Source organism: Lissotriton helveticus, chromosome 1_1 (genome assembly GCF_964261635.1).
Source record: "Lissotriton helveticus chromosome 1_1, aLisHel1.1, whole genome shotgun sequence".
NCBI lineage: Eukaryota > Metazoa > Chordata > Amphibia > Caudata > Salamandridae > Lissotriton > Lissotriton helveticus.
This window is the reverse complement of record NC_136057.1, coordinates 1,006,619,611-1,006,647,019: the sequence shown is the minus strand read 5'-3', so window position 1 is coordinate 1,006,647,019 and position 27,409 is coordinate 1,006,619,611. Positions and strand designations below refer to the sequence as shown.

Below are 27,409 nucleotides of genomic sequence, written 5' to 3'. Positions count from 1 at the left end.
TTTTTCACTATGAGAAGGCACAATTTTAAAAGCAACTCCTCATACGGGATTTTTAGGTTGAGCCTGGCAGCGCACATGCGCTGCTCTGGGAAGCATGGTGTATTCCCTCTGTGGGCTTTGGCCTTGCTCATCACTTGTAATTGGTTCCTTGTAGTGCCCCTCTTAAAATCTTCTTGTTCTATGGTCACTTTATTGTCTATGTCCCGCCTTTTGGCTGTTTGTTTACGCCCTGGCGACTGACCCAGTTACATGGATCAGTTCACTTTTGACCGCTTCTACCCGTTTGGCGCATTACTTTTTGTTTCACGATTATTCCGATATTGAACCAGAGCTACTCTAACATGGCCATCAGTAGTCATAGACTATGTGGTACTTAAATAACCACACGTCTCATAATGGAGAATTATAACAACATGTTTCATGACCATGTCATGAATGTTTCATATTGCATGTCCTTCCTAAGCAGATGCACAGGCCCGGACTGGCCGTTGCAGGCACTGGGCAATCACCTGGTGGGCCGCAAGGGTGGGGGCCATTTTTGGGCCCCTGGGGGCCGTTTTTGTTACAGGGCCGTGTATACAGCATAGCTGCAAAATCGGCCCTGTAACAAAATCGGCCGAAAACCGGCCCCGGCAAAGAGCTCAGACCTCCCCTCCTGGGGGCGGGCCGAGCACTTTGCCGGGGCCGGTTTTGGTTCCCAGTCCGGCCCTGCAGATGCACCCCTTCTGCTATTTACCAAAAGCCTTGACGTTTAAGATGAAATAAAACCTCTTAAATGCCCTTAAGCATTCTCAGGGAGATCAGCTATGCATAAATACGGAACCGCCGGACGTATTCTTTACTTCAAGTATTCCGCAATGGTGATGTTACATTATTACAACATCTTTTACGTAGGCAAAAGCCATATACATCTAAGATTTATATTGAAATTGTTTTAATTAGCAAATATACGAGCAGTGCATGTTTATTATCCCTTCAGATTCTATTTCTTCTTCGTGATGATCTAGTCAACTAAAACTGTTATCTGTCTTTTTACCATAGAAGGGAATGGAGAGGCTGCCCTGCCCCTTACTATCCTCGGCCATAACAAGCGGCCATTTTGGAATTTAAATGGAAATGATATTGCTGGATAGAGAATTGTTAAAGTTTAAAGGCCGACCCAGTGGATTAACGTCATGCCCGCCGGCTACAATGCCGGACCTGCTCCCAAGATGAGAATCATTTTTTTTTTTTTAATTAAGATTCAGTACTCTGCATGTTGATACTTAAATCTATAGTTGCATAATGTGATGGGAATTTGTTAAAAGAAAGTCGTTAGGATAGTTTAGTATTACTGAACACGTTCTCCTCAGTCCTCCTGCTTCCTCTGATTTTTCAAAACCCACGAGTAGAAAGGTTCACCTTCCCACGAAACGAGCAAACTAAGGCAAATCGATCTAGTATTTCAATTCAAATTGTAGCCCCTCTTTTATGTTCATATTGATGTGTTAGAAGGCGAGGTTCTGGTATTCTTTGCATTCAGTTCCGGTTTCCTTTGATTACTTTGGTTACATGTTGGTTTGTCTACTCTTTATTTACCCTGGGATTCTTCCCGGCTGCAGCACTTAATCTGACCGCGGAGATGTCTTTAGTCTCCAAAGAGGATTTTTGTTTTATTCTGCGTCTTTAGTGAGTGTTCTTTTGGCTTTGTTCAAAGTTGTTTTATTGTTGTACTTTGTTCCTGCAATTCGGTTTGAGGTGTGTGTGTGCTGCACTCAGGTTGGTATTCACGTGCAGCCCACAGAGCCTCCTTACATTGAAAGAACTGAGTGGCAGTGATATCTGTACCAAACTCTTATGTATCGGAAGTGGATACTGGTGGACACCAGAGCAAGTAAATCCATTTCTTGTGGATTCACCAACTGCAAATACCTAGCTCAGATGACCTCTTCTATTTATGTTTGCGAAACTTCGTCTTGGTTCTAGTGAATATAATGCATTGATGACTTTTACCTCCACGTCGCACTAGTGACTTTCAGTCAGTTGATTGAATTTATGGTTTAGTGAATTAAAATCATAACAAATATCCACAATTCATAATAAAACCAAAATTCAGATAATGACATACCTCCAGTTTTGTTTTCATAATGTCAAAGAAATTTGTATAACTATTAGAGGTAACACGAAAAATACTTATTAAAAAAAACATCTAAAATGATCTAATGTATAAATATCGGGAGCAAAAGATGAACCTCTGCTTCAGCCTTTTTTGCTTTTCCTGCTCTCCGCTCCCCATTCTGCACCATCACCTGCTTTTCCTACTGCCCACTTTAGCCCTGCCCATTGCCCCTGGAACTCCTTCCCTGTTACGCTCCTACTTCAGCTACGGCAATAACCAGCCATTAGGCAGGCACTATCTGGCTCTGCCTGCCCCACTTCCCTGTGCCAAGTACGCCCACTGTGCCTTGCACACGCAGCTCCAATACTATTCGAGGTCCCCAGCGTCAGGCACCTGCTTCCTTCCTCCATCCTGCATGTCTCTTTTACTCTCTCTTTAACTTCCTGTGAACAGTTTATTATAACTCTTGCTCTCTCACTCTTGCTCTACTTTTTATCCTGCTTTGTGCCTGCTTTCCTAATACTTTTGTATTATAACTTTTCAACATGGTGTACAGCAGCCACAATGCTCTACAGTCTACAACATAGCTTAAAAACATTGGCAAAGCCAATAACTCTGGCTAAACATGTGCAAGGTCCCATAGGTGAGACCTATTGCCTATGCCAATGCTTGTTTTTTTACAGTAAACTCGAAAGGCTGCTCAGCAAATATGTGATTTGTTTTCCTGTGATTTAGGTACCTTGCACATGTGTAAATGTCCCATTGCTCACTGGTGTTGGGTACCCGTTGTCATGCAGAATTGCCTGTAAATTGACCAAAGATGCCAAATCACCTTTTACCAATTTCAAACTTTACCTCTGTAATCTGTGTGTGCCTTTCCAAATTTAAGTCGCATTTTAGTAGTTTATGAACGATGCCTTCAAATTCAAAAAGTTTGGGGACGTTTCTAAAAAGGCTCAATGCACTGCTTGCTCTTTGAGAATTTAACCTACTTTTGAATAAGGATGTAGCACACATGTTAAACCCGTACCAGTGATAGGAATAATAAGCATGTGACGCCTGATAAAGACAGACATTATCACGGTCTCCCCATTTCTTGTCACAGCCTGTATGGTGTCCAACATGAGTGCCGTGAGCTCATTGTTTAAGGTTCACTTGTCACAATCTTATTAAATGCTTGCCTGAAAATTCGCCTGATTTTGACCCATTTAACCTAGATTTCAATTTTTAGATCCATAGATTACGTACACTGTGTTGGAGTCATTTTCTTTGGCAATAGTAGCAGAAGAGAGATGATTTGCAAGGGACAGTTAGATAACCCACTCATCCACTGTTTTTATTTTTTTTATTTGGATACTGGAATCAGTATATTTAAATAAAAAGGCTCTGTACTTTTGTATGCACCCATGATTGTTGGATGAATGCATGTGCCTACAAAATGACGTGGTGACTGCATCATTGCATTTTGTTTAAAGAGCCATGCTGCACAGGAGCTGCATGGTTGTAGAGCATGTCATACAAAGCATTGGCAAAGCCAAGAGGTCTTATAGGCTAGACCTCTTGGCTTTGCCAAATCATGTTTCCTTATAAGACAGTTTTGTCATTGAGATGTGATATCCCAAAACTGTGCCTGTGTGCATGTAACTAAAAGGTCAGAGGTTGAAAGACAGATAGGCCTCCTCACTTGCTTCCTTTCATGGGCAACAAGTGGTCGCCATTGAGCTGGGAAACGTTAAATGCAGGAAGAATCTGGCAGCTAGCGCCACATATGAAGAAGTACCCGCTGCATCCTGTTCTACTCTACAATAAATAATTTACTGCTGCAAGCCTTCGTGTTTTCATTGAACGCCTGGGCCTCGGGATACATTTACGTCAGTGGTCTCGGATTTCGCACCTGGAATGTATCCTGCGGTCTGTGGCTTCTAAAGCCTGTAAATACTGTTCGTTTCTGTTTGGATTGTCCTGGGGTGGCTTTTTCTCGGCCGTCATCAGTGGATCGTTTTCCTTTTCTCGGTTTCTCCTCTGATTTTGCTTAAGGCTGGCTCTCTCTTCCCGGGAGGGCGCGTTTGTTGGCTGAGGAAGACTCCACCTGAAACAGTCAGGTGGGGGCGGCTGACATCTGGCCCAGATGTCGGCTGATCTGGAGTGTCCCTCATGGCAGCGCGAGCATGCACCCCTTTATAAAGCTGCAAGTGAGCGTCCGCCTTAAACATCTACGAACAGCACCGCGGTCTCCCCTCACCAATGTGCTCTTACCCCTGAACAGGACATGGTAACACATGCATTTACTCCGATCTGAGCAGGGCTTGGTAATGTGGGAATTGGTGCATCTCAGAACAGCGCATAATGTCGAAACGAATTCCTTTCCCAACATGACTCAGTAGTACAATTGTAGACGCCTCGCGGAGCAGCACATGATACCGCAGGCATTTGTTCTGATCTGGACAGGACATGGTAATGCTGGAATTTCTGCATCTCTATATAACACATGAAAATGGCGCACCTCAGGACAGATGACGCTAATGTAGATGTTGACCAATATGAGAACGGGACATGGCAATGCAGATATTGATCAGTTTCAGAATGGAACATTGCGAAGCAGGTGCTGGAATCATCCCAGCGAAGAAGGTGGTAATACTGTCATTGAGTATATCAGATTGTGATATTGACCTATCTCAGAACCACCATTGATAATGCAAGTGTAGGTTCATCTCAGTAAATGGTATGGTGATGCATGATACCTAGGTGAGCAGGAATTGACTTCTCTCAGCAGATGAAACAGTAATGCAGACGTTGACTAATTTCAGACCAGGGTATGCTAACATATGTATAAAACCAGAATTGAGATCTCAAAAATAACTAAGTCTTTGGTAGAATTTATGTATTAGCTTGATTTACTTCTTAATCTCAAAATTAATTGTATTGAAAATATTTTTTTAACTGAGTGCGCTTGCAATTATTTGGTTTCAGAAACAGCCAACATGTCTTTAACGACCAGAACAATTAGTATGTCCTTCTTCAGGGCTTACAATCACGAGATAGAACTATTTTCAGTTACAAATTCCGGGCATTCAAACTCGATCTCTCAGTTCTAGGAACAGTGTCCTGTGGCATGGTAATGCTGGTATTGGCTGAGCTGGAGCTGCACACAATTATGCAGCTGTTGACCCACATCTGAGCAAAACGTGGGGATTTAGGTATTTACTCCTCCACAAATAGGACTCGTGTGCTGTTATTGGCCCATTTCTGAGGGTGCCGTTATATTGAAGGGCTTCACTCCTCTCACACAGCACATGGTATTGCAGGTGTTTTAGCTCATCTCTGAGCAGCACATGGTCAAGCAAGGTAGTGACCCATCTCTGACAGGGTCTTGAACCTCCCGGGGTGCCCACTGACCTGCCCAGACTAAAGAGAAGAACCTGAGCATAAGCAGGTACCATTATTTACCATTAGGAAAAGGTATCCCACCAAGAAAGGAGCCTCCGGCTAGCTTTAGAACCACAGAGCACCACACATCACCCCAGTTAACCCAAACAATCTGGACACCTGGATGCTCAAGCTACCCATAAGGTCCTGGAAGCAGCAGGAAGTCACTACCCAGCACCAGAAGCGGCACAGAGAGCAGTAAGCCTCATGCCCTGGACACACTCAGCAAAGACTGCAAGGTCTCACAACTATGCACATCATAATAGTAGCATGTAACCCAAACATAGCTGGCTACAGGCGTGGGCAAAGGCAAGAAAAAGAGCTCAAGAAGGTGTCCAGCCCGCCTTCAACCTCAAGAGGGTCTCCCACCAGGGACACAAGGAGAGGAAGCAGCTGACAAACAGGGTTGCTGTAGGGAGCTGGACTAAAATGAATTATCATCCTGATGGCACCTAGCTGCCCGCTCGCAAGTGCAAGCAGGAAATCCTCCCCAATTTAGAGACGATGCCTCCTGTCCCACCACTGGAGAAGTGACATGGGGGGGGCGGGGGGGAATGGAGTCCACTCTCTCCACTCGTGCTGAACACTTTGCTCCAGTGCAGAGGTGAGTTACAGCCCTCCTGGGCTTAAAAAAGAGACACTTGTGACTTGTCTCAGCGAAACAATGGCTGAAAACAGGAGTAGGAGCGGATATGGAGCCCTTTAATGGCTCCTCCCCAGCGAGTGGTGGAAGGGGTAAGCGTCTGTGAGGTCATATTGATGGTCTGGAAGATGAATTACCTCCCCTTGTAAGAAAGGGGACGAGGAAGGTAATGCATTATCTCAGACCAGACATGACCGTGCGGGTATTGGCTCTTCTCAGAGTGGGCTATGGTAATGCAGGGTATTGACTCTTCTACAACAGCACATTTATGCCGCTGTTGATCCATCGCTGAACTTCATCCCCAAGAGCACAGTAACGCAAGTATTGGCCTATTTCTGAGCGAGCTATCCTATCATAAGGCAGGAGTTGACTTTTCCCGAACAGGAGATGGTAGTGCAGGTCCTGACGCCTCTGAACATCACATGGGCACTGCAGATGAGGACCCTTGCAGGAAGAGACCATTTGCCTACAGGCTCTCCTCGATGCCAGGCGCTGGCATACAATCCATGAACATACAAACTCACATGCAGGCACAGATGGATGGCTGCCATCTGGATGCACACCAACTGCTTTGATCTTGAGGTACCATTTGCAATGTATGTTTTTTTAGCACCTTTGTGGAAGGTATGAATATGGAGCGGAGAGTGGAGTACCCACACCGATGTATCCCCCTGGAGAAATTGCTCCTGGTGGTGGGCGATGAAATGTCTGTCTCACTCCCCTTCAAATTCTTCATCTCTTTGAATGATCACTTGTGGTAGGTACCTGTTACTGTCCCATCTGTAGACCAACTTGATGCATAATTACACTAGTCTGCATATATCAACACTGCCAAGTTTAGGCTTCCAAACAAAAATGAAGTTGGGCTTTATGGATGAGACAATTTCATTGTTCTGTTTTCCTGCTTTAAGTGAATTCATTGTGCTTCCGATTTGCATTTTGTAACTGCACAGTTTGTAAATGCTGTCTGGATACACACACTATGTTCTTTGGCAGCCTCCAAAACTCTTCATCAGTCCTTGTTTTGATTTCTTAACACATATTAAGTTGCCCACGAAATAAACCATTGTAATGAGGCACTTAGGAGTTGAGACCCACTTTTGAAATTGATGACTTGTTTCAGTCCAGCAGTGCTGTGATAAACACAGAGACCCCTATAGCAAATGCCTAGGGAACACCGGAAAGTAGAAAACTTACCTGCCACGCCAACGGGCTGGACAAGGGCCGTGAGGTGAACGGCGGCAGTCTCCTCTACCGGCGGCGGCGGCGGAGCGAGGGGAGAACCACAGCCCCCAGCAGCCTCAGGGGCAGTGCGCGCCTGTGACGCGAGTGGAGCGCCCGGAGGCGCGAGATAAAGGCTGACATCCCTCTCGCCACCGCGAGTCGCGCGCGGGAGGCGACCGGGAGAAGCCTGGGACAAGGGCGGGGCCGTCTGTGGCCGTCTGGGGACGCCCAGGGACGGGATGGGCCACCCCCCTTGGAACTAATTGTGAGTTCAGGCAAGTGGTAAATTGTGGATCGAACCTTGTTTAATTTTTAACAGTTGCCCGTGACTTCTGAACTACCCCCAACATGTCTATCCAATCCACTTTACCAGATAACTATTTAATGAAAGTAGTTAACAGAATTAATAGCCATAGAAGGAAATCGCTAGGTAAAAGTGCTCTACCAGACCTCCCTTTGGTTTTACATCTGGACCCTAATAATGCTGGAACAAATATTACCAATGACATTGTTATAGCAGCTGAGACGGATAACACCAGTATTAATGCTGAATCCATTGAGGCTCCTGATAATTTGACTGTGGTGGAAGATAATTCGTGTGAGACCTCGGAAGGTACCCCTCAGCAGTCCACCAGGGCTACAAAATTCATGAGAGCATGCAGGAAAACGGCTCTTAAACGGGGAAATCAATCTGCCAGAAAAAATAAAAAAGACACCATACACAAGGAGAACGTTGAGGAAATAGGGGCATTATCTAAAGACAACTGTGTTTCTATTAAGCCTGACCAAATTCAACTGTTAATGAGTACGATTAATAATAAATTCAATATGGTTGTAGAGCCCTTGTTAGCTAAAATTGATGATCTGCGGGCAGAAGTGTTGAGTTTACGGGCTGTGGTGGATCAGCATGCAGTCAATTTGGATAAATCCATATCAAATATTAAAGATACTATGTTCCCAAAGCTAGTACAAATACAGGAAAGGGTACAACCACGACATACAAATAGTGCCCCCTCTTCTGCTAATACTGGGAAACAACTACCTAAAGAGCTACCTGTACTGACACGCCCATTAACTCAGGAAGTGGGTCGACCTTCTCAGTTGTCGGTAGCTGGGTCAACTAGTGTAGTGTCGGGTAGTTCATACCCCGATGTAAGATCATTACCAGCCTCAAACAGGGGAAATACTGTATCAGTACCAGCGGTGTCAGCTACGCCTGCTGCTTCAGGGGGGACCAATGGGGCATCTGTGAGGATATGTAGGCGCCCAGTAGACCTTTGTGGTTTTAACTAACGTCCCGACTCTAACTCAGGCTCCGTATACCCAAGAATCGGTGGACTCTCTAAAAAATAAAACCACTTCATGGTTAAACCGCCACTGTGGTTACCCAGTTGGCTACTCTGATCAAATTATCTCTATCAGAAGAGTCAGTTGGATCGGTAATACTAGGAAGACCTGTGGGGGCGACTGCATGATTATTAATTTTAAACATCCGCAACATGTTGCGACGGTCCTACTTAGAGCGGCCAAACTCACGCAGTCGGATACAGATGTCGTTGCAAGACCATTGGGTTATTTCTATAACCATCTTAACAGGTTGCCTTCTGCTAATTGTTGGGAGGGGGCAAAGAATAATGTCAATTATCCATCCATTGTAAATAGACCCGGTTTATCTACCTTATGTCTCGGTTCTCTGGATGGTACACCTAACCCGCCGAGGCACATGATGACCTCTGCCCCTGGCGGGAATAGGTTTATAACACATACTCCCAATTTTTTATCAGTTTGTGATAGTACTTTTTCACCTGTTAATGGGATGGTTTACCAAGTTCCAATCCAGAATAGGTACCAGTCGCTGAGTTTTCTGGATCAAAATGATTGACATGAGATTGACCCGGTTCTTGGGAGAGATGTAAATAGTAATAATATTAGAGAGTTAACTATGCCCGCACATGAACTGGTTAATAATAATAATGTGAATGTGGATTGTATATCTGTTGGGGGAGAAGTTGAGAATTTAATGTTTAACATAGAGCCTTTTAATTCTGATGATAACATGTCCGTATTCAATGATGGAATGCCTATTGCTAGCCATGATAGGGAAAGGGTAACTTGTTATATCGCCAGCTGGAATATTGCAGGCTTGATGGCCAAGGAGGATATGCTAGGATGGAAAGATTTTATTAGTTTATTTGACATCATTTGCCTACAGGAAACCTGGTGCAAAAATTTTAAGGGCAGTGAGGGCTTTGTATCCTATGAACTTCCTGCCTTGGCATCGCCCTATGGTAGAGCAAAAGGAGGGCTGTTGGTTCTGATCTCAGTCAAGTTACCCATTTTGGTGAAAAAGCATGTAATTGTGGGGACTCATTCCCAAATTTTATGGCTAGCACAGGAAGCGGGTAGAAATATACTTTTGATCAATTTCTACAATAATATATTTGATGGCACAAGGCACATAGCAATTAATGATTTAGATAATACATTGAGTAACCTTGTGAATAATTTTAACGGCGTTTATGAATTTATTTTTGTGGGGGATTTTAATATTTCAGTTTGTCCCTTATCATCCCAGAAGTTATGTGGTGTCTATAATCGTTCAGGGGATGCTGATGTTCATTTTCCTCATCATTTGTATGGAGAAACCCTGAATACATTTTTGATAGAGTATGACATGGAAATCATGGAAAATGCCAAGAACGATCTGGGAGAAAGTATACCAACTTTCACAGGGAGAGGGGCTAATACTGTTATTGATTTTATGTCCATGTCCTCTAACTTAATCCCCATGTGCTCAGAGTCCAAGGTGGTTGATGTGATGCTAAGTGACCATAACTGTTTAATTACTAAAGCCATGATTTGGAAACCTGCTCCCACACTCGATATGGGTGTTCTTGTTAATATCGAACCCCATAGACCAAATGGTTTTAGGCTGAGGTGGAAAGGTGAAAAAGCCGATATAACATCTGACTTCATCATCAATAGTTGTTTGATGGAAATTACGGCAATCCTCGAACAGGATGAAACTGTGGCTGCCAGTATTGATCACTTTGATAGAATTAATTCAACCATCAATAAGAAATTTACTAAAGAAATAGGGCACAAGAGTAGACAAAAAAGGGGGTGGTTTGACCATGCTTGTTCTAATGCCCGGAGTGATCTTAAAGAGGCCTTAGCAGCAAAACCAAGAGACAGGAGTCTGGTGATTCAACTTAGGCAGGATTATAATATGATCCTTAAACGCAGAAAGGCTGAACTCCAGCAGGAAGCGTGGGACAACCTAAGCCAAGCAGCAGAACTAAAGAATTGTACTTTGTTTTGGACCACGGTGAATAGTCCATTCCTTAAGGACGAGAAGGTCCCAGAGCTCACATCAAATGTGAGCATGGAATCATGGATTCAACACTTTCCCATTATTTTTGACTCTGGTAATAGACCTGCCTCCTATGGAGAAGGCTGGCCCATCGTTGCCTTAAATATTACCATAGATGAGGTCATGGATAGTATAAGAGCCAGTAAGGGAGGGAAGGCCCAGGGACCTGATGGGGTACCCATAGATGTGTATAAGACCGCCCCGGAGATTTGGGGCCCATTGCTGGCTAAGATCTTTAATGCAGCAGTTCGCTGCAAAATACCGTCTACTTGGGCAGAATCAATAATCGTCCCCATCCACAAGAAAGGTGACCGGGGCATTGCCAAAAATTATCGGCCAATATCCTTACTGGACTCATCTGTTAAAGTTATGAGTCGGGTCCTCTTAGTCAGATTAGAGGAATGGGCAGAGACCAATGAGATTTTAACTAACAGTCAGTATGGGTTCAGAAAAGGTCGTGGCACCATCGAGCAGTGCTTGAATTTAGAACTTTTGGTAGGGAAATATACCCAGGCCAAAAAAGGGTCACTTTATCTATGCTTTGCTGACCTAAGCAGCGCTTTCGATATGGTAGACCACGCTATATTATGGGCCAAACTGATTGAAATGGGAGCTCCCAAAGGTATAGTTTATTTTTTGGCCCGCCTTTACGAAAAACTTAGCACCAGTGTTCGGTATGGACCTACTGGGGAGTGCACGAACAAGTTCAGGATCGGGAGGGGAATTAGGCAGGGGTGTGTTCTAGCACCCCTGCTTTTTACACTCTTCATAAATGAGGTGGATTCTGTTCTGCAGACAGTTACGGCAGACGTACCTAGAGTTAACAACCTTAACATTCCTGTGTTACTCTATGCGGACGATGCCGTGCTGCTATCCAGGACCCCCCTGGGTCTCCAACGTTTGATGGACAGGTTTGTGCAGTTCATCAAAAGTAGGAAACTGGTGATTAATAGGTCGAAAACTTATGTGATGGAGTGTGGGCCAGGACGAGCTAAAACAAAAGTTAATTCCCATTATTTTATAGAAGGCGAACTGGTCCAAAAAGTCGACAACTTCTGCTACTTGGGGATTACCTTTTCTAAAAATGGTAGCTGGGACATTGAACATAAAGCTGTTAAAACAAAGATGATCAGGAGTGCTAATGGGGTTTTTGTATTTGCCAAGAAGCTGGGGAATAGAAGTATTAGGGACATGTTAAAAAAATTTCAATCGAGATGTCTGTCGGCGGCCCTTTATGGGGCTGGAGTTTGGGGTGTGTCATCGGCCGGGAGTCTACAGGTGGAGGAGAACAATTTCCTGAAAAGGCTCCTGTGCTTACCCAAATCCACCTCCGATAACTTGGTTCATAAGGAAACAGGGACCCAATTCCTGAATGATATGATCATGTTAAGACCCTTATTACTGTGGCGCTCCGTTTGGCTGAACGATGGCACCTCATTGAATAGAGCCATTATTGAGGATTGCCTCTCTTTGGACCAGCATCTAAAGATCCCTTGGATCAAATATATTATCGATTGTTTTCAAAAGGTTTTTGGGCTTAAAGTGGCCAATGATCGATATTGTGCCTCTGATATCTCCAAGTCAAATTTGAAAATCACCTTTCTGAATTATTGTACAGAGAGGCGTGCTTTGGAGGAATCTAAACTATCTACATGTAAGCTGTACAATAGTTTGAATGATTTTACTGGATTTCATCCTTACTTGACACAGGTGACCAGAGTTTCGCACCAGTTTGTACTAACCAGAATGAGGATGGGAACAGTACATTATCTGGTTGCGTGCCCCAATGTAAAAATGCGCCCTACTGGACCCTGTGCTTGTGATAATAATGCGGAACAGAGCACTACGCACTTTCTTTTTTCATGCCAATTGTATAGCGAACTACGGAAAATCTTCTTAAAGCCCATGTTGAAAAGATTTGGAGTAAGAACCATTACCGACTCTATGAAACTGCTTTTTAATTTGTATCATCCGGACATTTGCTTTTTTACTCCTACTTTCCTGCTTAAGGCAATTGGTGCTAGGAAAAGTATGTGCTTTTAATGTTTTTTAACTATTTATTCCATCCCCCTCTGGATAACAAATGTATTATGTGTTTCTTTTTTAATTAATGAAATGTTTGTATCTGTAATTGTATGTGCTTTTATGGACATGTTTTTTATGCTCCGAATAAAGCTTTATGAAATTGAAATTGCCTAGCGCCGGACTGGTTTACGTGAAGATGTTTTTTGTTTTTTTTACCTGTGCCACCAATAACAGGAGGAGACCCTGCAAAAGATAGTACATTATAATTTTGGAAAAGTTACCCTACGCATCTGATTAACATTTGTATGTACATCAATTGCAGCTCCAATCACAAAAGCTGCAACTCCACACAGCAGCACAGAACGCAAAGCCCTCTTTTCCAGATCTCCAAATGATTTGACGTGAATGAAATTGAATGAAAAGAATGTATAAAGCCCACCATACCTGGAGATGTCCAAGCACTAACGGAAGGCGCCCATAGCTTAAAAAGTGCCATTTGCAGCAAACATAAAAACGGAAGGGATCACCTGAAAGTGTCCATGAACAAGACTTCTGGTAGAGCCAGAACCTTGCTAATTTGGGCTAATTGTGGTGTCTTGGCTAAGAAGGGTACTTTTCCACTACTGATCTAGACTGCTGCAAACACATTGCAGGGTGTAGCTTGGAATACACATTAACTATAGGCTGAGGGAAAGAATGGCCTGTACACTTCCCTTACTGCCGTCTTACCTCATTCAACAAATAAAAAACACAAGATTTGGCAAAGCCAATAGGTTCAGTCGCTGGCTAATAGCCTTTTACTATTGCCAATGTTTGTTTTCATTTTTGTAACAGTTTATTGCTGAGCAAGCTGCTGGACCCTCATCAATATATTTTTTTTAAATGCCAGAAAGCAAAAAGAGCGCACCTTGCCATAGTAGTGATTGGCACTGAAAGAAAGTGCTTTGTGTGCAGATGTGCTCCTTGTGAAAGAGCAAAGGGCCTTCACTCACAGTAAAGTCCGTCTTTGGCTGAGGTGCCCCATGCTGTAGTGGGCAGAGGACACATGTGAATGACACTACAGCAGACTAGTGGACGAATAGAGCTGATTAAAAGCCTCACCAAGTAAAAAGATATATATAATCGTTTTAGTTTAATCTAAAGGTCTTGGCTAGTATCAGACCTAGTGTTATGTGAACCAGGCCATTCTTTCTCCCATTGGGGAGGGAGATAATAAATGTATATGGGGGGGATGGTGAGGGAAGGAGCATGCATGGTGAGGAGTGATATTTCAGTGCATTAGCTACTGTGATGTGGATGTAGGTATCCTGTTCTTGTGTGTGATTATATGGGAGGCTGGGGGGTTGGTCCTGGTTTTGTGAAGCTGAGAACCATTTCCGTGTGACATAAAGCACACGTTGTGAACAGCTTCTTTTTGTGTAAGTGCACAAAGGTTGCACAGGCGAAGCTGTTTCAAAGGCCTTCTTTTGTATCTGCGGCAGAGGAATTGGGTTGCTTACCACAAAAGATGGGATTTCTGTAGAATAAAGACTTCTAAAGGCTTTAGCTGAAAATAATAGGTAGTGAGGTTTTGTCGGAAAGTAGGGCTGCTTGCATAATTTGTTTTCTTTTTTTTTTTTTTAAACCTCAATCTATTTTTACCCTTGCTAATCCCCTTGGTAAGGCCTGGACTGTGTCATCTTGTGAAAGTTTGGTACTGTGTTCTGTTTCCTGCATTTGCATATTGTTTTGAAATAAACTATTCACCCCTTTCAGTCCAGGTTCTCACTTACGCATCATTTGTGTGCACCTCATGTTTTGAAATGGCACAGCATTGTTAGGGTGTACTGGATTAGAACGATTGACTATTGATAACTTAAAATATTCAAATGTTGGATTGTGAATTATAATACTGGAAAGACAAATCCGTTTTTCTATATTTTAGATTGCTTCGCCTGTTGAGCAAGGCGTGTTCAATAGTCCTTCTAACACGAAAGGAAATATCTTGCATAAAACAAATCTGCATTCATTCATGGTGGGGTAGGTTTTTTCCAGCATCTCTGTATTGTGGTAACTTTTTCTAGGTGTGTAAATTTAGGTCGCTGTGGAGAGAACTTTTCAAATGAGAAGTGTTCTGTATGTAAATTAAGACAAAGTGCTCAATATTTACTTTCAGTGCCCAAAGATATGTTTTGTAAACTACACGAGGAATCCTGACTTAGTTACAGCCTGTTACTTCTACCGAAATTACAATAGGTGGAAAAGTGGTTCATCCTCTCGTTCGTCACCCCTCGTTGCAACACAGAGCCCTCTAATTTATTTATAAAGTTTTATATAGCGCGAACAAGATCCCGAAGGATATCAGGCAGCACCTCCTTTTCAAAACAGAAGTGCTTCTGACATATGCAGTTCCTTTCTTAATAAGTAGCACCCTTCAACACCATCACAATGTTTAATAGAAAGGTTCCTCTAATGAAACAATGCTCCATTCTGATGTTTTTCCTAGGCTGGCCCTTGTGCGCTGTGCGTGCTGTGCGTCTTTAGTCTGGCCTCGTTGCAGGTGTATTCCTTAGTCTGCCAGGAACACTCACCCTGCCATACCTCTGTCTCTAGTATAGATTTCCCCACCCCCGCATCCATAATCTTCATTTTCCTTTAATTTATTCATAAATCTATGAGACGCCACACTCTCTCCGCACGCCCTTCTAGCATCGAAAGGGAAAGCCTCAGTGGCCTGACCTAATTTACTGTCCACATCTCTGTCCCTCCCACCAGCCCCCCACCTCATAATTCCCCGTGCCCATTTCACACTAGACACCTGCGCATCTTTGCTGCCACACTCCGAGGAGCATCTAGAATGCAAAAGGTGTTCGAGGTAGAAAGAAAAAGTTGACGCCCTTTGCCCCTGGTTGAGTAATGAAAGGCAGTAATATTTTAGTTGCAGTAGGCCCCTCGTATGCCTGCCCTCCTGCACCACTGCTCCATGATGGAGAAATACAGCTCCTTCATGATTCCCGAATCAAGCCCACATGTGTTTCATCACTATGGAATATTTGCCTCCGCCTCCCACCCGCCCTATTAACAATTGTTACAACTTTTAAAAAACGAGTTTAAAGTAAATAAAAAGCACCTTACCTTAGCTGTGGCGTCCCCGGGCAGCCCTCCTCCTCTTCATCGTGTCCTCTGTGAAAACTGTGCATGCGAGTGCGCCCGCGCATGTGCAGTTTTCACAGAGAATGCGATGAAGAGGAGGAGCTAGGCCCGGGTAGCCACAGCCAAGGTAAGGTGCTTTTGATTTACTTTAAACTCGTTTTAACAATTGTAAATGGGGCAAGTGGGAGGTGGGTGGCGTAGCAGAGCTACGCAGAGTTTTACAGAGTTTGTTCTCAACTCCGTGGCGCTCCGCGTAGCCCCACTATGCCCAGGGTTAGTATAGGACACCCGCTGCCTTCAGAGAACAAAGGATTTTTGTGTATAAAAAGAGGGAGCCAGACCCCAGAATTTTAGATCACTTCTGGGAATCAAGAGGAACTTTTGCCAAGGAGAAGAGCCGGAGAAGCTGAGGAGAAATACTGCCATTGTGCTGTTTGCTGTCTGGGGTTAGCCTGCAGTGGGTACTTGCTGCAAAGGCTGTTTGCTTTGTCACCTGCTTGAAAGAAGTTCTCCAAGGGCTTGAAACTGAGCGTGCCTCCTGTTCTGAAGTCTCAGGGACAAAAAGACTTCACCACCAGCTGCCCTGAATTTCCTTGCTGGGAATTCTACTAATTAAAGAAAAGAGGATGCCAACGGTATTTTCTTAAGGAAGGTTATTTATCAAGACAAATCCTACTAATTATCTGTCTCATCACATCATAAATTGTATAGTATCTATCTATCATCAAATATAACGTTCATCTAATGGCTATTAACAACAACTTAAAAGAAAGAAACACACAACAAAAAAATTCTGATTTGTGATTTTCTTTTAGAAATCCTTTTTCATTTTTTACATCATAAATACAAATCAACAAATCACGCAATATTTAATCTTGTGTGAAAGTAATTTTCAAGATCCAAAAAGGCGAAATATCTTATTCAAGATCCAAGAGGTTAAATATCTTATTGTTGTGAACCCTTAATCCAAGGGTTATGTAAGAAGCCCAATAGTTTATATACAAGGAAAATACTGGCAATGTCTTTTCTTGGCCTTATTTCCTTTTCGAACACCAAAGTAACAAGGAGCATAAGAAGCAAAAAACAGTGTCTTTATGGCTTCTAATCACAATAATGCTCCTAAGGATTATATCCAAGCAATTTCCAAATCAAAAGAGGTGTCGAAATTGGTGATAACTGTCGACGCGTTTCGGCCTGTCAAACAGTTTGAGGCCTCATCAGGACAAAGGGCAACAAAAAAATCATACAAGTAATCCACAGATTAGTATTACAAATTACGAAGCCGATTCCAGCTAGGGTGGTCAGGGGCTGCAGATGTAATAACGGAAATCAATAGCTACAGGCAGGAAGAATTTCCTTTACTGGGCACGCCTGTGCTTATCCGAAATTCTCGTGTCCCACCATTCAGGTAATCCAAACACCTTGCCGTAGGGTGCCGTTGTGTGGCGCAGTTCATTTTGCAAAGAGGTGCCTGCTACTGTTGTGCACCTCTAGAGACTCTTTTCCGCTGGGAGCTAGAAAAGCAATGCAACTGAGAAGAATCTAGATGCAACCGCACCTGTTTCGACGCATCGCCAAAGAAACCGTTGCAGCACCTGCCGCGGCTCGAGAATTCACTGCATGCCGCGTCGAGTGCACCAATCTCTGAAGTCCGAGATAATCTCACAGAGTTCGACGCAAGGCCTACTGTATGGCTGCACGAGTTCACGCATCGTCCGCGATCGTCTCATCGCATCTAGGCGCCAAGACTGACACATTGTTGGGGGGACACAGTAAGAAACCGGCGCATCACCTCCCCACGCAGTAAGAAACCGACGCATCACCTCCTCTTCAGTAAGGAACCGACGCATCGCATCCCCTGCGCTGCAGTAAGGAACTCGCGCATCACCTCCCCTGAAGCAAGGAACCAACGCATCACCTTCCCTGCGGTCCATTTTTTTTGTTTGCGTGACGCATCCCAGGTACTTTGTGAGAAAAGTGTTGCATCTGCAATTTGCTTTGAACTGAACTATTTCTACCATCTGAAAGTCATATTTTATTACTGTATTGTGGATTTTTGTCGTTTAGCTTTGTTTTGGTTTAGATAAAGATTACGTATTTTTCTAAACTGGTGTGGTGTCCATTTGTAGTGTTTTCACTGTATTACTGTATGTATTCACAAATGCTTTACACACTGCCTCTGAGATAAGCCTGTCTGCTCGTGCCAAGCTACCAAGGGGGTGAGGAGGGGTTATTTTAGAAGTGTATCCCCCCTTACCCTCACTAGAATCAAGAGTCCCTATTTGTACAAAGGTACCTACCTCTGGCAACTAGTGACCCCCATTTCTAACATTAGGACTCCAATAAACCTGATTAATAAAAATATTTCACCTGTTGACTACAAGGGAAGTCGGCGACTGTCATGAGGGACAATTTCACTGTACTTTAAAAAGGGTAACTCTTACCAGTTCTTGTTTAGTGCATGTTCAGTGGTCGGTCATTGTCAAAATATACCTTTTCTAGAGAAGTAATGTGCATTCACCAACACAGGTGAACGAGAACAGTGTCTCCATATATGGCAACTTGTCACAACAGTTACTTGTGTCTACACAGGTTATCGCCATGGTGATGATCTCCATCGGTGTCTATGCGCAGTTGATGAAGCATGCTGGTAAGTATTGTGTTCTAACCTTTATGTAGCGCATACTGACAATGTATTTCGTACATGGGTAACATGGTACAAATGAAGGGTGTGTGGTTGGAAGGGAGTTGTGTTTGTTCTGACCCATTGTTGTATAATGACTACCAAGGTGCAGTTATTGTGTTATGGGATTGATTGTTTATCAGTGTAGCAGCAGACGAAGTGTGAGCATAAGGTGTGCAGTTTATGGCTTTCAGTAGATTTGAACAACTATTTCTTAAGTTCACAGTTTGCTAAGCTGGTTACCACACTGAGTTGTCAGTTCTGAGATTTGTTGTTTATGGTACTAAGCAGGCTTAGGACGGAGAGAGACCTTGTCAAGAGCTCTCCTGGGACTAACTACATTGCAACCACCCCTTATATGATTGTCTTTCTGAAATGTATAAAAGCAGTCATAATATGTAGTTTGTAGCCATCTGTAGTGGTGGACTAAATAAGAGTTGTCCAGCTGATCTCTTTTCTTATTCCATGCCTGTTCAGTGATTAGTGGTTTGTTGCTGTTTACTAGTACAGTACTGGGTGTATTTCACATGTTGGATGTACCATACAGGGGCAGCATTTATACTGAACAATCTATTTAAGAGCCTCCCTTCTAGGTGTGGGTTGTGAACATCATTTATCATGCTGCCCACCAACACACAAAAGTCCTGTTTTGAATGACACATTGGAAGATGCACAATGAATTGAATATCCTTGTGGCAGGGCTCCCTCATGCCACTCCCAAGTATTCCCCTGGTACCATGCAACTCATCCATTGGGTTGATGGTGTTAATTGGTGACTTGCTGTGTATTGCCACTTATTGCCCATGCAAAGAATTGGCATGTCTGGGTCCACCAACTCCTTTCTGGCCCTTGTGTCTCCTGAAAACTGGGTACTTGACACGGATCTTAATGAATCTACCCAGCGATGGCTCAATTTGCCTTATTTGTTTGCTGTTTACCCCAAGAGTCACCTCAGATCTGGATCCCTGACATCATTCTAGTTCTAGGGATCATGTGAGAATGCTGCCGCCTGCACAGCCCTGTGGGCGCTGGGCTACCATCTTCAGAGACCAACTCTTGTCTTGATTCCTCATGCAAGAAATGCACTCATACACACCAATGCACCCATGACTGATGACAGAAGTCATGTCTGCCAGACAAGCAAAAACCCAGTAGATCACCATTTCTTTCCTCATCTCACAAACATCTAGAGACCCAATAGATCACCACTTCTTCCTTAATCCCATAAGGGTTGTAGAATTCATATGCCTTAAAAATGTTGAATATTGTCAGGAACAACACATTTTATTGTCTATTTTTCTCTGATGAACAAGTGACCAATATATTACGATAAGCACTCCGGTGCTCACAGCCAATTAAACAAGTAGAAAGACATCCCATTACCACCGGAAAGCGCGTGGTACCTTAAGCACCAGATCTGCAAAGAAACCGCTGTTAGAGTGGTCTGCATTTGCTTAGGAATAGATCGAGAGAGAATCACAGCAGCACAGGTGTTTAGCAAAAACCTATTTCAATCATTCAAACATAATGCTTTCCCTTAAATTAGCTAAGAAAGTCGATCCAAGTTGTAACAACAGAAGCAGCCTTAAAACCACCATGAAACGGACATATAGCTTTTAATTAAGATTGGGTTTGAGACATCTGCTATTTATAGTTCTTGAAAGGGCATGAAGTGGTTTATGAAGCGCTATGCTAACAAAACAAAAAAATCTGTCTGCATGGAGTTTGTGTGCGAACTTATATCTACAGTGTGTCTGTGCAGTGGAATTGTGCAACTGCACAGAAGGTGTTTAGGTCTTGAGCAGGGGAGTGTGTGTGTCACTCTGCACAGCCTGTGCTGGGGGATTCAGCACCACTCCAGCACTTCTGGGTCGTAGCTTGGGCACACTGCTCCTGCATCAGTTTATACAGAACAAACATATGTGTTGTGTGAAGCACAGTGGTCCTGTAGATGGTATTTTGCGTGTCATAGTTCCCTTTCGCCTGGAATTATTTTTATTATATATTGTGTCAGGTGATCACGGCTAAATCGTGTTTCACAATCTCCGTGAGGTAATCCTATCTAGATCACGATGTCCATGTGCCAGGCAATCCATGTTATGCTGTCCCAGTGCAAGTCAGCCCTTCGATAAAATACTTTGATTACAAACGCATGGGGTGTGTCACATTTGAGTGTTATTGTTTTTATTTTAGTGCAAATCTATTGCTAGAAAGTTATAGTCTGTGATATGTTTAATGAAGAGAAGACATTTAGGGCTAATTTGTGGTGTCTGAGTGTCGTGCAAGGGAGAAGAATTTCCCTCTCCAGCATTTCTGAAAAATCCATGTTGCTTCATTGAAATAGTTTGCTTTTCCTATGTGGTTACCCCACCCGTAGCGATAGTGCTTCCTGCCCTTTGATTCTGTTTTGACTGTCCTGGGTGAGTAGTCACATATTGTGTTTGCCAATGTAATCAAAACCCAAAAAAACGATGTTTTTGTGCCAGCACACATAATTAATTTAGGGCACACGTGGGACAAGTGATTTTCTTTGCATAAAATATAGATTTCCGAGACATTTCTTTGCAGAATATATAGATTTCTGAAGCATTTCGTTCTGAGACAAGTTAAGTATTTAAAACAATTCCACACATCCTCAGCACCACCTCTTCAGCTTTCTATCCTAAAGGAGACACAAGGTTTCTTCCTCTATGATTTCCAAACACACCTTGCCCTAACAGCTTTTGGTACATCTCCTGTAGTCCCATAGTTTCATATGCAGACTTGTTGAGTGCCTTTGTCATCACTCCTGCCATTCTAGTTGGTCTTTAAGCACAATCGGGCATTCCACCTTGTTGAAGTCCCGACATAACAAGGAGGATCACAGCTGAAGGCTTGTCTTTGTTTATAGCAATGATCTATTTTTCCTCCTTCCCTCTTTCTTTCTCTATAAATGATATTGATTGGGACGGGAACCCAAAAAGAGTGGCACAGATATGGGAGAGGTAGGGGCGGGATCAGCATACTGTTAAAATGCAGGGGTTCCCTGTCACTATAAAATATTTTGTGAGCATGTGATTGGGTAAAGGCAGTCTTTTAGTAATGGCTGCCCAACGAATCAAATTACTACTTCGATGATCTCTGTGGACATCTTAAAGCTAAGCACTAATTGGTACCAACACCTCCAGATGCATGAGCAAATCTTCTGCACTTCAAACATTTTTACCGCAATTTTGGAAATGGCAGAAGCATCCTCTCGTACACATTTTATACACATTATAGGTGGCATAAAATATTGTTTAAATCAATGCAGAGGGTCTCCAGGCCATTAGTGTTTAGCGAGCAGCCATGGTCGGGAACAGTTAGCCCACACAGGTTGCATCCAGGAACCTTTGAGCCCTCTGCACAAGTTGAACATTGCGTAATTACAGTCACTTAGAACATTTGTTGACAGGAAAGCCAGTGTATATCACAAAGAGGAGCTCAGAAGAGGATGCAGCTCAACCGAGGCTGAATCGGTCTTCCTTGAATCGGATAGGCTTGCACCATGCTGCATAGTGCTGGAAATGTGATGCACACACCAGCATCAGATATCTTTATTACCTGTATCTAGCCTTTATATGATGTTTACAACCCTTGCGACACTTGCAATACTCTCGAATTTCTATTCCACCGGATACTACTTTGAACCCTACTCCTACAATGCCTTTATCGTGGTTGGTAGATTTATAACAAAATGTCAGTTTTCATATCTCAATTACATTTTACCTAGTGGTGCGGGTTTTCCTCTTCTTTCACTGCTTCAAGCATATCAACACATTTTGAGGAATATTAATTTTTTTCCATAGCGAGGAAAGTCCAATACTAGCATGTGAGCGCCATTACCACCATTTTTCCTTGGTTCTTTGAGGTTTCTCTATTATTTTTTGTTTTGGCAGTTTACGAAGCCCCCTAGTCAAACACAGACCTGGTAGTCTTCAGCTAAGCCCTCATTGGTGGCAGATGATTATCATCTTTGGAGTGCGTATATACATCCGTGGGAGTTGCTTACCAACATCTTTGTTAAATTAAGGCCAGTGGCTTGGTGTAGATGGGGCTCATTTTTGGCCATTAAAATTAATGTTCACTGATGATATTAACATGGGGAACATTATCGCATATCTATTAACTGATGTGAGCGTTAGTGTGTTTAAATTATTAGAAGGGATTGCAAACATTACCAGAGGGGTTTTGTGAGGTTTGCCTGTAAGTGTTTGCAGACATTTTATATACTGTAGGGTTGAAGTACACAAGATGGACAAATCAGTGCTGCCCACAATGGAAAACCCCATTCCCCACTTCCTTTTGCTGACATCTGTGTTTAGGTACTTTAGAGGGAATTCATGTAGCTTTCCATCAGATGTGCCTTGGAAGGTCCAACCATTGGTCCCACACAGGCAGTGGCTCCTGCTATTCCAGGCTCATCTCTGAGGAGGAAAACACGACCCAAGCCGACTGGCAGCCCTTTTAAGCAGCTCATTTGACTTTTTTCTTGGGATGGATCTTCAAAGACCTCTTGTTGCAGAACTGTATCCGGAGTGTGGCACCCGAGTGCTGCCCACTGTCCAAGGCCCTGCTGAAGTTTTGTGCGTTGACCCTGCTGCTGCTGATGTCCTTGTAATGAATGTGTTTTTATTTTGTCCATTTCTTTGTTGCTCCCTTGACCTTGTTGTCCAGGCTGGTCCCAGTTATTTAGCCAGGGAGTCGAACCCGGTGGTCTTTGCCATCCATTATGAGCTATGTTATCATTGGCAATTGCCCCTGTTTTCAAAGTGGCATGTCTGAAAGTCGGCCTAATTCCACCATGCCCATGCTTATACCTGCTTCACGATTCTGTCCCTGTATCCTTCAGTCAGACCGAGAAGATCTCTGCCCTGATTACCACATTGTGATCCACGCAGTACATTCCAGATTCCTTTTGAATTCTCCATTTCTTTTCAACCCACTTTCCCTTTTAGATGACTGATGTATTGGTGTATTGATATATTATCAGTATTAAACTCAGTGTAACTTTTATCACCATTCTTGGCCAAGCTCTCTTTAGCAAATTCTTCTTAAATGAACAATAATTAATTTATAAAGAGAAATTTTATGAGTTTGGGTCTATCTGAACATACCACCAATATTGTTTATAAATGTTTCTTTTTTTTTTTTTTTATGTTTTGTACAAGAAATAGATCTGCCACTCCATTTTGAAGCCACCAGCAGTTCTTTCTTCTCCAGATATACTATGCTTTATTATTGGATGGCTTTGTAATGTAGCAGGTCCATAGAAAGCACCTTTGAATATGGTGACAATAAATCATTTACTAGCGCTTTCATGAAAGTGTCCCATGTGAATACCTTCTTCCTGGGCGTTATCTTTCGATCGTCTGCACCATATCCACAGAAACCACGTAAAGTTATTCTTTCATGCTGAGTTCATCCTAGATTTATGTTGGTTTACAATGTGTGCACTGAGATGTGGCAACAGTTGTCTTTTTACAAGTCCAGGTGGCAGTCAGGTGTTCATTGTAAATGACACAGAAAAGTTAGGAAATTACGGAAATGTCACCCGAGGTATTTCAAATACGTTGCAAGAGTTACAGGGCAGCAGATGTAAAATAATGCTTGAGTTAACTCTTGTAAATTATTTGATAAAAACGTTTCTAAATAATTTTTAATGACACAATGGTGAACATAAATCTAAGTGGTTTAGGAGCAGTATCTCAAAGAATATCCATTGTGTTTATTGTTCTGTGTTCTGCCTGCTTCAATGGGTGGATATATCCAGATGTGCCCCCTTGTGTGCTATTGGTAGATCATCAAAATGCTCCTCAGCAACGGAGCTAAACCTATTTGGAGCTGTTTGTTTCCCATGAAGAGGGACAAGCCCTAGCCAGGTGTTTTGTTTGAGGGCAGCATTCCAGTAGCTTGCATAGGGCTTGTGCGCTTCTGTAATGGTGCCGACAGCCTTAGAAATTATGGAAATGTTGCACTTCATAGTGCTTCCATTCCTTTCAGAAAGTCTAGCTCAATTATTACAATGATCGTTTCGGGAATGGAAGCTCATTAATCCACAAGTACTCAGGATGCAAATGGTACCACCCAGGATTGAATCAGAAAAAAGCAACACTTAACAAGCTTGAAAACTGATGGTGTAACAACCATAATTCTGTAGATAATAGAAATTACATCAAACCGCTGTGAAAATTATAATTAAGTTGTCTGACAATCTTAAAAACGCTGAGATTACTCTGAATTGGGAAAAAAATTCTAATCAAAACTGGAAGAATAGAAATATTTTGATGCTGAACCCCTCAAAAATCAATCAATCATAACACTTGTATAGCGCGCTACTCACCCGGGAGGGTCTCAAGGCGCTTGGGGGCAGGGGTCCGCTACTGTTCGAACAGCCAGGTCTTGAGTTGTCTTCTGAAGGCGAGATGGTCCTGGGTCAGTCGAAGGTGGATGGGGAGGGAGTTCCATGTTTTGGCCGCCAGGTAGGAGAAGGATCTTCCTCCGGCGGTGGTTCTTCGGATGCGTGGAACGACGGCGAGGGCGTGGCTGGTCGATCGTAGCTGGCGGGTGGGTGTGTAGAAGGTCAGGCGGTCGTTGAGGTACTTGGGGCCCAGGTCGTGGAGAGACTTGTGTGCGTGGGTGAGGAGCCTGAACGTGATCCTCTTGTTGACGGGGAGCCAGTGCAGGTCCCTCAGTTGGCTGGAGATGTGGCAGCGTCGGGGGATGTCCAGGATGAGTCGGGCGGATGCGTTCTGAATGCGTTGGAGTCTTCTCTGTAGCTTGGCTGTGGTTCCGGCGTAGAGGGAGTTTCCGTAGTCCAGTCGGCTGGTGACGAGTGCCTGGGTGACCGTCTTCCTGGTTTCGGTCGGGATCCATCGGAAGATCTTGCGGAGCATGCGTAGGGTGTGGAAGCAAGATGATGAGACGGCGTTGACTTGTCTGGTCATCGAGAGGGAGGAGTCCAGGATGAAGCCCAGGTTGCGTGCGTGGTCTGTTGGTTTGGGAGCGGTGCCCAGGGTGGGGGGCCACCAGGAGTCGTCCCAGGCGGAGGGTGATGGTCCCAGGATGAGGACTTCCGTCTTGTCTGAGTTCAGTTTCAGGCGGCTGGTCTTCATCCATTAGGGGACGTCTTTCATCCCTTCATGTAGGCTGGTTCTGGCGGTGTCGGGGTCCCTGGTGAGGGAGAGGATCAGCTGGGTGTCGTCGGCGTAGGAGATGATGTTGAGGTTGTGTTGGCGTGCGATGGCTGCAAGAGGTCTCATGTAGACGTTGAAGAGGGTGGGGCTGAGTGATGATCCTTGTGGTACGCCGCAGATGACTTCAGTGGCCTCGGATCGAAACGGGGGGAGGCGAACTCTCTGTGTTCTTCCGGCGAGGAACGAGGCGATCCATTCCAGTGCCTTCTCCTGGATGCCGATGTTGCTGAGGCGTTGAACTAGGGTGCGGTGACAGACAGTGTCGAACGCTGCAGAGAGGTCCAGGAGGATGAGTGCCGCTGTTTCCTCGTTGTCGAGCAGGGCTCGGATGTCGTCAGTGGCTGCGATGAGGGCGGTTTCGGTGCTGTGGTTGGCTCTGAAACCGGACTGCGAGGAGTCGAGGGATCCGTTCGTCTCGAGGAAGGAGGCCAGCTGTCTGTTGACGATCTTCTCGATGACTTTAGCAGGAAAAGGGAGGAGCGAGATGGGGCGGAAGTTCTTGAGGTCGGTGGGGTCTGCTGTTGGTTTCTTCAGTAGGGCGGTGAGCTCGGCATGCTTCCAGCACTCCGGGAAGGTGGCGTTGTTGAAGGAGGAGTTGATGATGTTCCGGAGTTGGGGTGCGATGGTGGAGTCGGCCTTGTTGAAGACGTGGTGGGGGCACGGGTCGGTGCGTGATCCGGAGTGGATGGTGTTCATCGTGCGGGCTGTGTCTTCGGTGGTCACTGTGGTCCAGGTGCGGAGGGTGGTGGTGGGGGGCGTTGGTTTGACGGTTGGGTGCGTGGGTGGTGCGCCGAAACTGTTGTGGATGTCGGCGATCTTGCGGTGGAAGAACGAGGTGAGAGCGTCGCAGAGATCTTGTGAGGGAGTGATGTCGTTGTTGCCGGTGCTGGGGTTGGAGAACTCCTTGACGATGCTGAAGAGTTCCTTGCTGTCGTGGGCGTTGTTGTCCAGTCGATCCTTTAGTGATTTCCTCTTGGTGGTGCGGATGAGCTGGTGGTGTTTGCAGGTGGCTTGTTTGAGGGCGGTCATGTTGTCTGTGGTCTGGTCAAGGAGCCAGGCTTTCTCGAGGGTGCGGCAGTTCTTCTTGGAGTCCTTGAGTTCGTCGGTGAACCAGGAGGCCTTCTTGCTTCTCGGTCTGCTGGGAGGGTTCTTCAGTGGTGCGAGGTCGTCGGCGCAGGCGGTCAGCCACTGTGTGAAGTTGCGGGCTGCTTCGTTGGGGTCCGTTGTGCTGGCGGGTGGGCTCTGGCTGTGGGAGGTGGTGAGCTGGTCGGCGGTGATCTTGCTCCGCTCCTGTGAGGTACCTGTTGCGGGTGGTGGTGGGTCGGGGTTCTTTTGGAGCTGAAGTGGACGCAGCTGTGGTCGGTCCAGTGGAGTCCGGTGGCGTGGCTGAAGGTGATGTGCTTGCTGGAAGAGAAGACGGGATCAAGCGTGTGGCCGGCGTAGTGGGTGGGGGTGCCACACTGCTTGTCCATGACACAGCCCAGGTAGGTGAAGGCCTAAATTCCTTCCAGTGCATCTCCTGCAAGAGTGACTGCTGTTGTGCTGACCTTGTTAGCCTTCAGGATCTGTTTTTTCCTTGTGGCTGTGGAGG

At 44.4% G+C, this 27,409-nt stretch overlaps 1 protein-coding gene across 1 annotated transcript in view; it reads left to right on the top strand.

Annotated features, from left to right (window-relative positions):
- The window catches only part of TSPAN33 (tetraspanin 33), a 156,798-nt gene that overhangs the window by 59,674 nt on the left and 69,715 nt on the right, over nt 1-27,409 (top strand). Inside the window, exon 2 of the mRNA XM_078677670.1 lies at nt 18,514-18,571. Within this exon, the coding sequence (XP_078533796.1) occupies nt 18,514-18,571 (58 nt within the window). The remainder of the gene's footprint in view (nt 1-18,513; nt 18,572-27,409) is intronic.